This window comes from Aspergillus thermomutatus (genome assembly GCF_002237265.1).
Source record: "Aspergillus thermomutatus strain HMR AF 39 chromosome Unknown NODE_70, whole genome shotgun sequence".
Taxonomy (NCBI): Eukaryota; Fungi; Ascomycota; class Eurotiomycetes; order Eurotiales; family Aspergillaceae; genus Aspergillus; species Aspergillus thermomutatus.
The window spans coordinates 73,353-88,545 of record NW_020798119.1 but is presented as its reverse complement, the minus strand read 5'-3'; the positions used below and the strand labels follow the sequence as shown (position 1 = coordinate 88,545).

At 49.9% G+C, this 15,193-nt stretch overlaps 6 protein-coding genes across 6 annotated transcripts; 4 read left to right on the top strand and 2 right to left on the bottom strand.

The window, feature by feature from the left end:
* Window positions 1-4,458: 4,458 nt before the first annotated feature.
* Window positions 4,459-6,004, top strand: CDV56_107572 (CRAL-TRIO domain-containing protein; the record flags this gene model as incomplete). Its single annotated transcript, XM_026761191.1, has 4 exons — window positions 4,459-5,226; window positions 5,280-5,321; window positions 5,370-5,469; window positions 5,523-6,004. The coding sequence occupies 4 exons, from the start codon at window positions 4,459-4,461 to the stop codon at window positions 6,002-6,004; spliced, it is 1,392 nt and encodes a 463-aa protein (XP_026615305.1).
* Window positions 6,005-6,315: 311 nt separating this feature from the next.
* HNT1 (HIT family protein) lies at window positions 6,316-7,330 on the bottom strand (the record flags this gene model as incomplete). Its single annotated transcript, XM_026761132.1, has 6 exons — window positions 6,316-6,423; window positions 6,484-6,498; window positions 6,567-6,659; window positions 6,854-6,922; window positions 7,093-7,175; window positions 7,291-7,330. The coding sequence occupies 6 exons, from the start codon at window positions 7,328-7,330 to the stop codon at window positions 6,316-6,318; spliced, it is 408 nt and encodes a 135-aa protein (XP_026615304.1).
* Window positions 7,331-8,658: 1,328 nt separating this feature from the next.
* CDV56_107389 (M20 family metallo-hydrolase) lies at window positions 8,659-10,245 on the top strand (the record flags this gene model as incomplete). The annotated part of the gene is made up of 3 exons (XM_026761008.1): window positions 8,659-8,774; window positions 8,885-9,235; window positions 9,303-10,245. The coding sequence occupies 3 exons, from the start codon at window positions 8,659-8,661 to the stop codon at window positions 10,243-10,245; spliced, it is 1,410 nt and encodes a 469-aa protein (XP_026615303.1).
* Window positions 10,246-10,633: 388 nt separating this feature from the next.
* CDV56_107322 (40S ribosomal protein eS10) lies at window positions 10,634-11,532 on the bottom strand (the record flags this gene model as incomplete). Its single annotated transcript, XM_026760941.1, has 5 exons — window positions 10,634-10,888; window positions 10,945-11,034; window positions 11,112-11,182; window positions 11,284-11,333; window positions 11,390-11,532. The coding sequence occupies 5 exons, from the start codon at window positions 11,530-11,532 to the stop codon at window positions 10,634-10,636; spliced, it is 609 nt and encodes a 202-aa protein (XP_026615302.1).
* A 285-nt stretch (window positions 11,533-11,817) lies between these two features.
* Window positions 11,818-12,747, top strand: CDV56_107265 (telomere maintenance SDE2 family protein; the record flags this gene model as incomplete). Its single annotated transcript, XM_026760884.1, has 1 exon — window positions 11,818-12,747. The coding sequence occupies one exon, from the start codon at window positions 11,818-11,820 to the stop codon at window positions 12,745-12,747; it is 930 nt and encodes a 309-aa protein (XP_026615301.1).
* A 328-nt stretch (window positions 12,748-13,075) lies between these two features.
* Window positions 13,076-15,109, top strand: CDV56_107148 (uncharacterized protein; the record flags this gene model as incomplete). The annotated part of the gene is made up of 2 exons (XM_026760767.1): window positions 13,076-13,550; window positions 13,611-15,109. 2 exons carry the CDS (start codon window positions 13,076-13,078, stop codon window positions 15,107-15,109), a joined length of 1,974 nt encoding a protein of 657 aa, XP_026615300.1.
* Between the last annotated feature and the right edge of the window lie 84 nt (window positions 15,110-15,193).

The following is a 15,193-nucleotide window of genomic DNA, read 5'->3' as shown; positions in this document are numbered from 1 at the left end:
CCTGGTCACCCTGCTTGCAGTAGACGTAGTAGTGTCCAGCGTCCAATTTGCCTTTGTGGACGACTGCAGAAGAAAGATCATAGATGTATTTGGATTTGTCTTCATTCTCGCTGTTCCAATGTGTCGTATATGGGAGCATGTTGATCGACAAAGGGAAGTCGACCCTGCCTTCCACTTTCTCGGACACTGCTGAGCTATGCTCGAAGCGCTGAATATCATGTTAGCCAGATCCACCCGGTCGTCAGAGACGAGAGACACACCTTCAGCTGCATGCAGAGAATCGCCGGCAATTTCTTAATTCGCAACTGCTTTACTGCTTTCTGAGGCGTACCGCCGCACTCACTGCAATTGTAGACACCTGCCATGAGCTTTTCTGGTGATGTAAAGCTTTCAAGGCAACCATTTAGTGTTGGTGTCGCTGAGGGCCCGACACCACCGCCCATGGCCCGTTTCTTCGCCTGTACCTGAACGTCCAGACTCAGATCGACTATAGGATCTTCCGTTGTTGTAATGTTGGCGCAATTATCACACATCACTCTACTGCGAAGCTTGCCGTAAAATGTTTGGTGAAAAAAGCAAGAACACCCTTGGTCGTGATCATCCACGTGTCCTTCAGTGCTCGCATGTAGCTTGTCGACGAGGAATTGGTAGTACTCGTGTGCGTCCTGCTGGTGGTAACCTGCCAAAGTCTACGAAGAGTCAGTATCTTTTAATGTGCCAGCAACCGGTCAAAAAACCACCTACAGGACTTGCACGCCACGATGCTAGAAGAAGATTCAATGCTGCAAAGCCTTCTACTTTATCGCTGCTGTTGAAGTCGGCAAATGCCTCTGCAACTGCGCAGCCTATGCAATCTGGGACAGCACAATCGTGTGACTGATGGCCATTTCCCAAGAAATAGGCATTCAAGATGGGATCATGCAGTAAAGTCTGCAGGATGACGTTGAGATAACATGTTTGTCCGAGATTGTACAGACCTCTGACGCCCTGCTTTCCACAAGCGCGCTTGTTGGCGTTGGTCCTGACATACTGTTCATCCGAAGAACTTTCGCTTAATCTACGTTTCTTAGATTCTGTTGGACTTTAGCGGGTTGAATGAAATCAAGATAGACGGGATGCGAACCTGGGAGCATTTCATGTGGAGAGGACGACCGAAGACGTTCCAAGTAATGATCATAGACGAAGTCACCGCAACCTTGGCAGAACAGCATACGTCCCCTTGATTCCATGTCTGCGGGTGTCAGCTACCTTCTACTGTAGATTCGCACTAGATTGACTTACAGAACTGATGTCCAGTCTCTTTCGTATGAGCTTGTCTGTTGGCAGGGGCACACACTTCAGAGCAAGTCAAGCAAGTGTATTTTGGCCTTAGCAGAGAAGCAGGACGCAGGTCTCCCTTTTGCTTCGGGAAATTTTTCGCCGGCAAAGGTCTAGGAGCCAGAGCATCGTGAGTTCTCTGGAATGAGACCTTGAACTGATTGGCAGTGTTCCCACTCTGAGTCAGTATCGCGGCGAGATGTTCTATCTGCAAGTCAGTTTGAAGATCTATAGAGACTAGGGTATCGTGATGATGCCTCCTTACCGCAACCGAACTCAGCCTCCGAGAGAAGGGACGCTGAAGCAATGCTAGCCATGGTGACGAATGTGATAGCACGAGAAGCAGCCGTTCCAAGGATGTTGTTGAAAGGAAAGATCAGGTGAAGAATTAAAAAAAAGGGTTAAGAGTCTGAAAGGAAAAGCTTTAGAATATATAAGACGACCAAGAAAGGCGTCTAGCAACAGATACCTTGGCTCTTGAGGCCGAGGAAGGACAATAAGCTCAAGTCAAGTGCAGATGAATGCAAAGCATTCATGAATGGATGTCGTCAAAGACCCTGTATGGGTTCACATTCCCATTGTGAAGCTTTCAGAGGCCAGCCTCTCAATCAACAATAGAAATTTTCAGTGTTGTGTTGCCCCAACAAGCTGGAGTCTATTGATGGCTGCGGTGAATCTCAGTGTCCCCTGCTACCACTAAGTGTTCCGTGCCGGATCGGCGCCGAAGCGACCTGAGAAGAGTGTGATATACCCACAACAACACTTGATAAAAAGTGAAGCTTGAACTGCAGATGACTAAATTTGTTAAAATAATAGGTGCCGATTCAAGATTATTGAGCTGAAACTATGTGACGCCACAGAAGCTGTGTGGACGGCTTGATGTTGGTTTAAGGCTCATGAGAGTCCAGAGATCTTTTTCTCCTCAGGGTCCGCCGCTCGGAGCGATAAGAAACCGGGACTACGTACTGCTGGGGATCCGCAACCCCAGGGGATACGCCGCCTTTTGGGGAGATATTTAAAAGTAAGGTGTTCTTGCAGTGTTTTATATTGCGCTCATGAAATAGAACTAAGAATTGTGTAGGCCATTATTTTACAGATAGTTTTAGTTCGCATTGTCCCGTCACAAGTCTGGCTTGAGTGGCAATGGCAAGTTAGAGATCCATCTCAACGAAAGTAGTCCATGAAGAGATTGGCTAAGGTTCGAATTGAGGCAGTTGCATGCTAGCGAAGCAGCCCAATGAATTATGAGGCGTTCTGCTTGATCTAGTATAGCTATGCCTCGCACCATTGGGCTGGATCAGCGCTTCTCCGTCAGACCTCTGCTTCTTGGTCTCCAGCAGTGCTGTCAATCTTCCTTATCTTGAATTTACCGGTGAGGAAAGTTCGCATGAGAACAGCTGTATACTAGGATATCCGGTTGTAACATTCCGGTTCCGAAAACGGCGCTCACCGAACACCTCTACCTCGAGGCAATGCGCTGGGCCGAGCCCGATTAGTCCCTCTCGTTGTATAGCGACCGCGTGTCGATCCGCGCGTCGAAGACCCCCGAGTAGCTCCTCGAGAAGGGATGGTGGATTTGGATGTGGGCTTTGAGGAAACCGTGCTAGGAGGATTCTCAACGAACGAGGTATCTGTCGTCCTGTGGCCCCGGATCGTGGTCAGAATGAACCTTCAATGCGCAATGCTGCTATGACTTAGTAGTAACTCACATGAATGTTGTCTCAGCATCAACAACTCGTCGAACTTCTTCAGCTTCAGCTTCTGTAACCTTAGTGAGTAGATTTGGTCATATTGATTTGGTCAAATGTGCTTGAGAGTACCTTTTTGAGCTTCAGCTTGTTTAGCCCTCCGGAATGAATCTGCTATTGGTGCCTTGTTCTTAGTGAGCAAGAGTCTAATTGAGAGGTAATGCTTAATCGGACATACCTCCGGAAAGTCCACACAGAACGCATTCATATTTAAACCATAAAGAAAGCTGGCAAAGCTCTCGCTGAAACGAGTCAAACTCTCATGCATCAACTGAAGGTGCATGAAATTCGCCTCAAGATCTGCCATAGAATCTGCGAGTTCTGCAAACTGCGGCTCGAGGGCATTGATTGCAGGTTGTGTGTAGCCAGCATTGCTGATACTCGTCCCATAACCATGGGCCTCGCGGATTGACGATCGAGAATTGGGCCTCAGAGGAGTCGTGGGCCTGGACGAAGGTCGCGGGCGCGAGGATGACCGGGGGAGAGCAGTGTCCATCATAGATTCTCGCGATTTCCCGAAGTTTGAGGCAAGCTGACCAGAAATCTGAGTACGAAGCCTATGTTGTTGCGGGACCAACGATAAACAATCACAACACGTGATGAATTGGGCCTAGCCAGCAAAGATAGTTGGGCAGCTCAGCGGAGGATATCAATTTGGGTTGTAAATGATCGGAATAGAAATGAATTTGCGGAGACCCTAAATCAGATCGGTAGTATGTATCGAGTGTTTCTGCCTCGTTAATTAAACAGTGGGCGCCGCGTTGTTGATCCCCCGCTTTACAGTTTGCGACTGGATCGGAAATTGAGGCGCCCCGAGGGTCCGTTTTATCCACAGAGCGATGATGATATAAATCCGTTTAGGCTGCCAAGGTAGAACCACTACTATCTAATAATACTAATAATAACTAGTTATCGAATTTCCCATCCTCGTGTGCCCTTGCCCCGTCTGGCATGAAATGAGGAGAGGAGCAACCAACAACATCATAGTCTTCACAACGGAACCCCGTCTGGGCCCTCCTCATTAATTTCTCAGCACATGCATGCTTGTTCGTCTATTCGACGCCGTCTACTCCTTTCTTCGGCCAACTCCGTTCATTTCCGCTCATACTCCCTGCCATTATTACTACCCGTTGGAGGCGTATCGAAGCCTTGTTCACCTTCAGGCTCCTTAGCTGGACGATCGATCTTTACTGTACCACCATCGCGGAACAACCCTCCGAGGAAGGCTTCATCATTTTGGACCGTCACATTCGCTCTCGCTGTCATTTGCGGAGGAGTTTGGTTACAGGATAAACGCTTTCATCCCAAGAACGACGCACCTTCTCGATCATTTTCGCAGAATTCCCAGCCTCAACAGGACCCATTCCTCGGTGTCATCGATACTCTTAAAACAATGCCTACCGAATTGCCTCCCGGAACCGTGGGGAATCTCACGGCAGAGCAGGAAGCAAAACTGCAGGAATTCTGGGTGCTGCTCCTGAAGGTCTTTGGCGTCAAACTTGATGGGCTGGAGTCAACTGAGGAAGCGCCGGCCAGCCCGGCGAAGGAGAACAAGAAAGAGTCCAAACGCCGATTCGGACTGTTCGGCAAAAGCAAGGATAATGAAGATGGCGCCGCGAGCGAGAAATCAGCAAACGGAATCACAAATAACCTCGCGTCTATCAATATCACTGATGGGGACGATAAGTATGGACAGTCGAAGGAGTTCCAGCAAGCTCTGGTTGACATGTCGCCGGAGGAGATTCGGACGACGTTCTGGAGTATGGTCAAGCAAGATAATCCCGATTCTCTGCTTTTACGCTTCCTGCGGGCGCGCAAGTGGGATGTCAAAAAAGCTCTCGTCATGTTTATCTCTACTATCCGCTGGAGGTTGATGGATGTTAAGGTGGATGACGATATCATGAAGAATGGCGAGCAGCATGCTCTCAAACAGTCGCAGAGTTCCGATCCTACTGAAAAGAAAGCCGGTGAAGATTTCTTGATGCAAATGCGCTTGGGAAAGAGTTTCCTCCACGGTGTCGACAAATCAGGCCGGCCAATTTGCGTCGTCAGGGTGCGCCTGCATAAGGCTGGTGATCAAAGTCAAGAGGCCTTGGACCGCTTCACTGTTTACACGATTGAATCGGCGCGCATGTTGCTTGCGCCTCCCGTCGAAACAGCTGTGAGTCTCAAATTCCAGGCAAAAGCCGCAGAGATGCACCTGACACATTCTAGTGTATCATTTTCGATATGACTGACTTCTCATTGGCGAATATGGTATGCCCACGATCTTCTATTGTCATATACGTTCACTGACCTCGGCAGGACTACTCTCCGGTCAAATTCATGATCAAGTGCTTCGAGGCCAACTATCCTGAATCTTTAGGGGTGGTGCTCATTCACAAGGCGCCTTGGATCTTCTCGGGTTAGTTTTCGACTTAAATTGAAAGCCGTATGTACTGAAACCATTTTGCACAGGCATCTGGAACATCATCAAAGGATGGCTTGATCCGGTCGTTGCTGCCAAGATCCAGTTCACTAAGAATGTCAAGGATCTAGAGGAGTTCATTCCTCGAGATCGCATCATGAAGGAGCTTGAGGGTGATGAGAACTGGGAGTACAAGTACGTGGAATGCGAACCGGACGAAAATAAGACCATGGAAGACACTGCCAAACGAGACCAGCTGCTAGCAGAGCGACGTGAACTCGCGAAAGAACTCCAAGATGCCACCATTTCATGGATCTCGGCCAGCTCTAAGGCAGACAAGGATGCTGTGGCAACAGCTAAGGACAAGAGAAAGGACCTCATTGAGCGGTTGAGGGTGCAATACTGGCAGCTTGATCCTTACGTACGTGCCAGATCCCTGTACGATCGCTTGAATGTGATCCAAGGTAATGGTAAAATCGACTTCTATTCAGCGGAGAGCAAGTCGAAGGGGAATGCGGCCAGCAGCCAATAATCCGGAATGTTAGGAGTTGATGAGACTGAGTACTATAGGCCTGACTTATCCTCACCTTTTGGACATCGACGGGCTCAAAAAAAGGGTCATGACGTTTGTACTGGACGACAGTATGTATATATAGAGCATCGCAGTCTATACTAAGGCATCAATCCCGTATACACGGTCTTGACTTTCTTACTGAATGGTGTAAGAGAGAATTTGAAATTGGCATTGATTCTGACACAATCCATTCTCGACAGGAACTGAAGGACCACGCTAACTTCACGTATTGAGCCAAGTACAGCGACTTTTGGAGTGAAAGCGTCGTTTTACATCTTGGACTTGATTTCCTCATGCAGAGCCTTGAGCTTATCCATGTCGGTAGGCTGGGAAGGCCATCCGATACCAAGACCCTCTGTCTCATTTGGCTTGGGAATCTGTAAATCCGCAAGTTAGCACCATATCAACCTACCCCAGGAGGAACCCTAAAGACGTACCATGTGGAAGTGGACCTAATCAGATAGAAAAGCAAGAGTTAGCGCTATGTTTTCATTATACACGCCCAGGAACAGTCTCTTACATGGTCGACAACTTGGTGAGCAATGCGGCCGTTGTTCTGCAGGATGTTGAAATCTTCTGCGCCGCTTGCTTTGGCAATCTGCTTGGCCACGGGCTATATTGGAGATAACAGTTGTCAGCCTTCTCCTAGATAATGAGAATAGGATTAGGTAGGGACCCTGTAACCTGCGAGGGACAAAGTTCAGAGTCCGTGGACCTTATCCCCCAAGGTCCTCAGGGATGTGCAAAGGTTATAGAAGAGCGGGTGATACGGGATTCTGCTTGCGTCTTCCTTCGACTTTCACGTACCAGGACTTCCTTGAGGTCTTCATCGGGGATGTCGGTGAGCTTCGCACCGTGGAACTTGGGGATCACGAGCTATTACAGACGATTCATCATTACTGTTAGCGGACTTATGCTTTTCTCAACATTGACAGCATGGCGCCAATATGTTTAGAAAACGGCTGCATGAAATATTATATGCCTGGATAGGATCGAAATCTCGGGGGGTTTATGCTGCAGTGCAACATATAGGCACCAAAACTTACCGCATGGCCACGGCTGAGAGGCTGGATGTCAAGAAAAGCGAAGACCTTGTCACTCTCGAAGAGCTTGAAAGAAGGGATATCACCTATGTTTCATAAAAAAGCTTAGCGCCGTCAAGCAGAGGTGTGTACGGCGTCAACGGAAGCTTTTCTGGCGAAAGTTGGAGACGCAACAGCTCGCTGGCAGGAGATAGGACTCACCCTTGATGATTTTGCAGAATATACACGCAGCAGAAGACATTATGTAGACAAGGTGTGGAGGAACTAGACGACTATACAGGTAAATAGGTGAAGTATCGTATCGATTGACAACAGACAATAATCAATCGTGAAGTCAATGAACTGTTTCAAGATGCGGGCAGGTGGATTGGATGCGGGGTAGGCGGCGTCAGTCAAAGAACCGAAAAGGACGGAGAGAGCCGGACTCGAACGGAGGCCCTTTCTGTAATTGAGAGTGGGTTATATTTTAAATAAGGGAGACCACTGCGAGGAGTGGGACAAGCTAGCTCAGAACCCATTTCTTGCCTTTTACCAGAGATGGCCGTGGCTTGCCCAACATACTCCTCTTCTCAATCTTTGGAAACCTTCCATCGACACAGCTGTCGATTTTGTTATTTTTATTTTTGCGCAGATTTGAATTGACGCACTTTTTGAATTGCCCTGTCCTTTTTTTTACAGAATTCTAGCCCAGAGTATGCCTCATATCGTTGCAGGAACGATACGAAGTGCGTGCCCTTTTACTGGTAAGCCCCGTGGCTATAGCCACTGCGAGCGTGCTCCAACTCTGCCTTTGTCAATGCCTACTTGCAACTCTTGACGCTTGGTTTTCGAGATCATCGTGGCTTGTCATGTCGATAAGCTGCACCGAAGCGAAATCCATGAGTTAGGGGAGGAACCCGGATCCTACTTGGCCAAATGCCAACAGGGCTTATGATGCTCAAAGTTGACCATCTCCCACTGATCAAGGCAGTATCACTTGATGGGCTTGTGAAGCCCATCATATTTAAAGTCTTCAACTAAGATATCCCCTCAAATGTCCCTCTTTAAACCCGTTCTCATTGCTTATGATCGTGCTCAAGCCAGTTTGTTCATACTTTATCAAAAGCATCTAGAGGGAATCTCACTACTCTTTCCAAGACAGGCTCCGCCAGTCGCATGCCTAAGTTGCGCAAAAGCTACCCCAAATCTTCGGAGTTGGAGAAGCAGCCTATCCTGATGGACGGGCAAAAGTCCGCTTCTCGACGGCTTGCAACCATCCAATCGACAAGAATTGAACTCAATGAGATCCCTGAGACCCGCATTGATAGGCATGACCCCACCTCGAGCAGTCATCTTATCACTGCTTTCTCCGCAGGGCTTCCTTATCAAGCGGTCGTTCTTCATACCAAGGACTCGTAGATAAATTGCCATTGTTCCTTCATTGAAAGGCGTCATGGCACTTGCTTAGATTTCTAGGATTGCAGCTTCACCAGCTGTCTGACTACCTTTCAGGCCAGGAGTACCTTCACATTCCGTGAAATTTGCCTTCATACGATCTCAACGTCTTTCTCGTTCTCAAGGAGCCAAGCCATGTTATCCACGGAATTGAGCGAAGCTCAGGTCGCGGCTTTGCGAGCGAACAAGGATCGTCTTGCGAAAGACCTTCATCACAGTTGTCAATGGGGCTATGGTATCCGATGGGGAGAGTAAGCATGGCATCCCGCATTCTTTGTTAAACTGGGCCGGTGCTATTCGTAATCTTGGGTTGGCGAGCCAACAACGGAGCTCCGCCATGATACACTGGTCCCATGTGTAGTCCAACCGGGGCAGTGCTGACCGATGTCTGGCTTAGTGGACCGACAGATACCGGTATGCAGCGTCTCGCCCTGTCCGAGGAGGACAAGAGAGTGAGGGATTGGTTCATTGAAACAACAAAGGCACTGAACTGCAACATCACCATTGACGAGATGGGCAATATCTTCGCTGTACGCCCGGGCCGTCGAAAGGATGTGCCTGCCACGTTCATCGGCAGCCATCTGGACACTCAGCCGACTGGTGGTCGATATGACGGGATTCTCGGGATTCTCGCGGGCATTGAAGCTTTGAAGGTCATTGACGAGATGGGAATCGAGACAGAGGGAGGTATAGGCGTTGTCAACTGGACAAAGTAAGAGCCCTTTTCCAAATGACGTGCGCAGAGTCCTGCCGCAGACAATATAGTAACATTTTCACAGCGAGGAGGGTGCTCGATTCCCAGTTAGCATGATTTCTTCCGGTGTGTGGGCGGAGTGCATACCTCTTTCGAGGGCCCATGACCTCAAGGAAGTTCCTACGGTGGCTTCACTACCCACCGCAGCTTCCTCTCCCGAGTCGATGAAATCCGCCCTGGAGAAGATCAACTACCTTGGGAGTGTCCCATGCTCGTACAAAGAGACGCCAATGGCAGCGCACTTCGAACTTCACATCGAACAGGGACCCCATCTCGAGTCTGCCAACCAGCGTGTCGGTGTAGTCACTGCCGTCCAGGCATACCGCTGGTACCGCCTGAACATCATCGGTAGAGACACCTATACTGGTACTACAGCCTTTCAGCACCGGGCAGATGCCCTATACGCTTTTGCCTGCATGATGGTTCGCGCTAGGGAAGTTGCGTCATCTCACGGTTGTTTGGCAAGTGTTGGTATTATCGAGGCGAAGCCTGGTAGCGTCAACACCGTGCCAGGGCTTGTAAGCTTCTCCCTCGACATTCGCGGGCCAGAGACCGGATTAGTCGCCATCGTGGAAGCAGAATTGAGGAAGGATTTCGATGCAATCGCCGCCGAGGAAGGTAAAGGTATTGGAAAGCCATGTCGAGTGGAGTGGACCGTGGATTTCGACTCCCCAGCGGTGAAATTTCACCCGGACTGCATTGAATGTGTTCAACAATCAGCGGAAGCCGTCGTTGCTGACACTGGTGTCTCTGAGCCCAAGTCTCTTGTGCGGACTATCATGAGCGGTGCAGGGCATGACAGTGTTTTTACCTCCAAAAGGGTTCCCACGAGTATGATTTTTGTGCCGTGCAAGGACGGATTAAGCCATCATCCTGAGGAGTTTTGCTCTGCAGACGACTGTGCCACAGGCGCATCAGTCATTCTGCAGGCAGTAATCCGGTATGACCGGAGGAGATTCTCTACTTAGGAATCGTGCTTGTCGTAAGATATCAAGAATCAAGCTGTTCATATCGTTCTCTCTGATCAAGTGTCATATCGATAAAAACAAGGCAGGGTCGATTGAGCACTTCCCGTGTGCAATTCAAGTGCTGGAATCTTGCCGTCGGAATCAACAAATCTACAAGTAGCACAGACTGATCGGACCGAGTCATGATGATTTTGCCATTAATCCTAGCTAGTTCGTAACAAGAGGCATTGGCAGTACATAATCCTCATTTCCCAGTGAGAAAGAGTTGTCCTAATTTTTTTTCATAGGATGAGCAGCGGTGCAGCTTTTTCTGACCTTCAGAGCCTACTCAAGCCACACTTGCAGCATCCATCAACCCTTGGATGACCGAGAGACGAACAACCTTCCTTTACGAAGAGGGGGCACCACGGCCACGGCCGAAGCCACCGCGGAAGCTGGGGGCGAACTCGCCGGGGGCACCACCCTCCTTGGACTCCTGCTCACGGCGACGGTAGCCACCCTCACGGGGGGCACGAGGGCGACGCTCGCGCTCCTCACCACCCATCATGCCGCGAGGGGGAGCGTGAGAACGCTGCTGCTTGATGTGGGTAGCAGGAACAACCTCAGCGGGAAGGTGGAGCCACTCGCGGAGGTAGTCAAGACCCTGGATGAAACAAATCAGATGCGGCTCAACTCATCAGAGGTCGACAGTAAACCTACCTCAGGGGTGAGGGTGTAGTAGTAGTACTGCCACGAGAACTGGGTCTTGACATAGCCGCGGGAGTTCAGGGACTGGCAGGCCTTGATCACCTATAGTAGCAGAAACACATATGTCAGACACAATTGTTCATCTTCGATATTCTTCAAAGGTGATGGGGCCGACTCACGTAGAGGTTCTTGGTGTCAATGTCGCCATGCTTGGGAAGGTTGAAGTCCTTCTTGGCCACGAGCACACCCTCTGTTCAATAAGAAGCACCAAGTCAGTGAGGGTTCATCCTCAATTCGAGCGAACAATTTGCGCTGCGAAAGCCGCACGACTGGGAGTCGACGTTAACATACCGCGGAAGAGGTACTCGTGGATCTTCTTGCGGTCTTCCTTGGGGATAAGCCTGCAGTAACATTAGTACGAATGCGAAATCAATGCATGAAAGTCATAAGGCTAAACGTAGCACTTACATTGTCGCGAGTTCCAGGCGCTATTCGGGGAATCGCTCTGACAACGCGAGGAGAATGGTTTATATGATGGAAGTGATCGAGTGGAGCGGCAGCCCAGCTTAAAAGTGCGACGCTTCCTGTTCGGGAAGGCATGCTAGGGTTATGGCCCTAATCAGTGCGCTAGCCTGATATGCAGAAAGTCACATGACTATCCCTGAGCTGAGCTGCTTTAAGCCTCAGGCATCAGCCACTTCATCTTAGTCATTCTCCCTTATCTTCCAACTCCGCATCTGACAACCATCAACGCCTCCTCTACGTCAACTCACACTTCACATCTCAAACACTCACTGCGCAGTCTCGTCTCTAACAGGATTGACTAGCCGCACAAAATATTCGAACACACTAATTTCAGTGGCAGTCAGATATCCAACGACCAGTATGGCAGCACAAACAGTGAACGTGCTGCTTTCATCCTTCCCGGGACTTTCCCTACCTTCGACAGTCTCATTTTCTCTCCCATCCACGTCCACAATCTCTGATCTTACCGATAGAGTCTCCGCGTACTTGCCGTCGTCGATACCGCTTCAGTCTCTTGTCTTGACCACAACGGGTAACAAACAGCTTGTTCCATCATGCGAACGTTTGCTTTCTCTCTTTGCCGCCTCCAATGGCGAAGTTGCAACAACGTCGAATCTCCTCCCCCTCCGCCTGACTGTTCCCTTGCGCGGAGGCAAGGGTGGATTTGGTTCCCAGCTCCGTGCGGCCGGTGGACGTATGTCGAGCAAGCGGAAGCGCAATCAGGGGGACGACAATGGCTCCAGTCGCAACCTTGACGGTCGCCGTATTCGCACGGTCAACGAAGCCAAGGCTCTGGCTGAATACCTCGCAGTCAAACCGGAGATGGACCGAAAAGAAAAGGAAGAGCGTCGGCGCCGATGGCAGGCTGTTGTGGAGGCAGCGGAAAAGCGCCAGGAGGAATTGAAGAACGGTGGCGGAAAGAATAAGATTGATGGACAGTGGATGGAAGACAAAGAGGAAATGAACGAAAAGGCCAGGGAGGCTGTGTTGGCAGCAATGAGGGACGGAGCTTGGACGGATAACTTACGCGACACGATCCTGGGCGGATCTAGCACGAGTGCTAGTGCTAGTGAGGGTAGTGGACAGGAGACTCCGAGCGGCTCAGAGGAAGACAGCGATGAGGAACAAGACGCGGGGGATGCACCCATGCCGTCAGACTCGGCTATCAAGTCAGCGCCAGCCAGGAAGTTTATTGGATTCGATGACGACGACGACTTCATGAGTGATTCTGAAGACGAACAAACCGATCAAATTGACGATCCGAAGGGCAAAGGAAAAGCAAAGGCTTGATTTTACAAAGTTCGACTGCGGCTGTTTCTTCGAATTATCATGTTTATATTACGAGCAGGGATTCGCAAGCGTGTTTGCTTTTGAAATGTTTGTAGTCTTCGCCGAACATGAGAATACATTATTTATGGGATACCATATCGTAATTCTCTTCTTATCATAGTTTTAGTGCTATACCTGCGCTTGTAGCTCTACGTACTTCTGAACAATCTGTTTGCCACAATAAACTTTTTTTTCGGGGAGCTGGGCGGCCGCCGACGCTAAGCTATCTATCGCATACGAAGAGCCTCTCCTGAATTTCTGCAACATTTAGACAATTATCATCACCATAATGTCGCACTGTCTAAAGTGCACATACTCCAGAGCTATTGGATTGCGTCAGATATCATCACGGCGACTAACGCAGACTCTACGCCTTTCTCTACGATCACCGCCGCGAAGTCTTTTCGCGCATGCGGAGCTATTTCGCAACCGTCAACCGAGCCAGCTTTTGAGCAGAAGCCAGTTACGCAATCTATCAACCACTACTCAGTCATGTGCGGAGTCCTCTAAATCTGTCGAAGATGTACTGCCCGTCTGTTGCCCAGGATGTGGTGCCTATGCGCAAACCGTCGAGCCGAACGAGCCTGGGTACTATGGCAAGACTAGGAAACATGTTCGGAAGCTCCTATCAGAGTCCCAGCAAGAGGCAAAAGACAAGCCTGGAGGTGCAGAGGAAGAGTCTGATTTGCGGAGTGAAGCGGAGAAAGCAGCGAGTACAATACTGAAGCTGGTCGATTCCGAAGTAGCAACTCCAAAAGCTAAGCGTAAGTTGGGATTTCCGTCGATTGACCGAGGCGGCACTGATGAACTTTTTTTTATTACAGATGGAGCGATGCTCGAGGAAGCGGCGACAACTGCCAGCCATTTTTTGGAGAAATCGAGAGCGCCTGCGCAGGTGTGCGACAGATGTCACGACTTAATTCACCACAATAAAGCTGTTTCCGTACCTACGCCTACCATTTATTCGATCCAAGAATATTTGAAAGAGTCGCCTCACAGGGATAACCGTATTTACCACGTCATTGACGCTGCAGATTTCCCCATGTCCCTTGTCGACAATATTTACGATGCCTTGTCTATTCAAGAACCACGCTCACGAAACCGAAGAGCCTCGACGGAGAAGTACCGAGGAGGGAGGAAGTTACCAACGATATCCTTTGTCATAACACGCGCCGATCTGTTAGCGGCGACTAAGGAACAAGTTGACTCAAAGATGGAGTACATGCGATCGGTTCTCCGAGACGCCTTGAAACTGTCCACGGAACAATACCGGTTGGGCAATGTACATATGATTAGTGCTCACCGAGGCTGGTGGACTAAACAGGTGAAGGAGGATATCAGAGAGCACGGAGGAGGTATTTGGGTAGTTGGCAAGGCCAATGTCGGGAAAAGCAGTTTCATCGAAGCCTGTTTTCCGAAGGATTCTAGGAACCTGGAGAAGATTGCAGAACTGGTTGAACGCCGGGCGGCAGAGTCAGATATCAACCAATTCAAAGATGTCTCATTGGGTTCCGACAGCCTACTGCCGCCTGCGCCTCGAGAAGATCTCTACCCTGTCCTCCCCGTCGTCTCGTCCGTGCCAGGTACCACTGTCTCGCCGATCCGCATCCCCTTCGGCCACGGTAAAGGTGAAATGATCGACCTGCCTGGGCTCGACCGCGGTCAACTGGAGAACCACGTTCGTGATGAGCACAAACGCGATCTCACCATGACGAAACGGCAGAAGCCTGAGCGCCACACGATTAAACCCGGGCAATCGCTGCTTCTCGGAGGAGGTCTCGTCCGAATAACTGCTGAAAACCCGGACCATATCCTGATGGCGGCTTGTTTCGTTCCCATCGAAGCCCACGTTACCAGAACAGAGAAGGCCGTGGAGATGCAGGCAGGACAGCGCCCTTATCCCGGCGAGCAGATTATGAGAGACGAAGCTACTGCTTCGATTTCGTCTGCCGGACTTTTCGAGTTGAAATGGGACGTGACTCGCTCGCACCTGCCGACCTCCATCGCCAAGGCAGTAGAAGACCATGGTATACCAGTACCTCGACTCCCGTACAAAGTGATGTCGACAGACATCCTGATTGAAGGTTGTGGATGGGTGGAACTCACCGTGCAGATTCGAGCCAGTTCAAAGTCGGAGGAATCGGAGTCCTCGAGTTCCGTGCCTCGAGTTGAGGTCTTCAGTCCTAACGGACAGCACATCGGATCGCGGCCTCCGATCGAATGTTGGAATTTCATCGCCGAGAAGCGCGCTGCTGATAAGCGCAAGAGTCCTTCCCGGGGACGACAGAACGTTGGTCTAAAAAGACGAGCGCAGCAATCCTGATAGTAGGTAGGGTATGTGTTCAATCTGTGTCCTGGCTTTATGAACGATATGAAGCCAGCTTGGCGGTTTTGTATAGTATAGCAT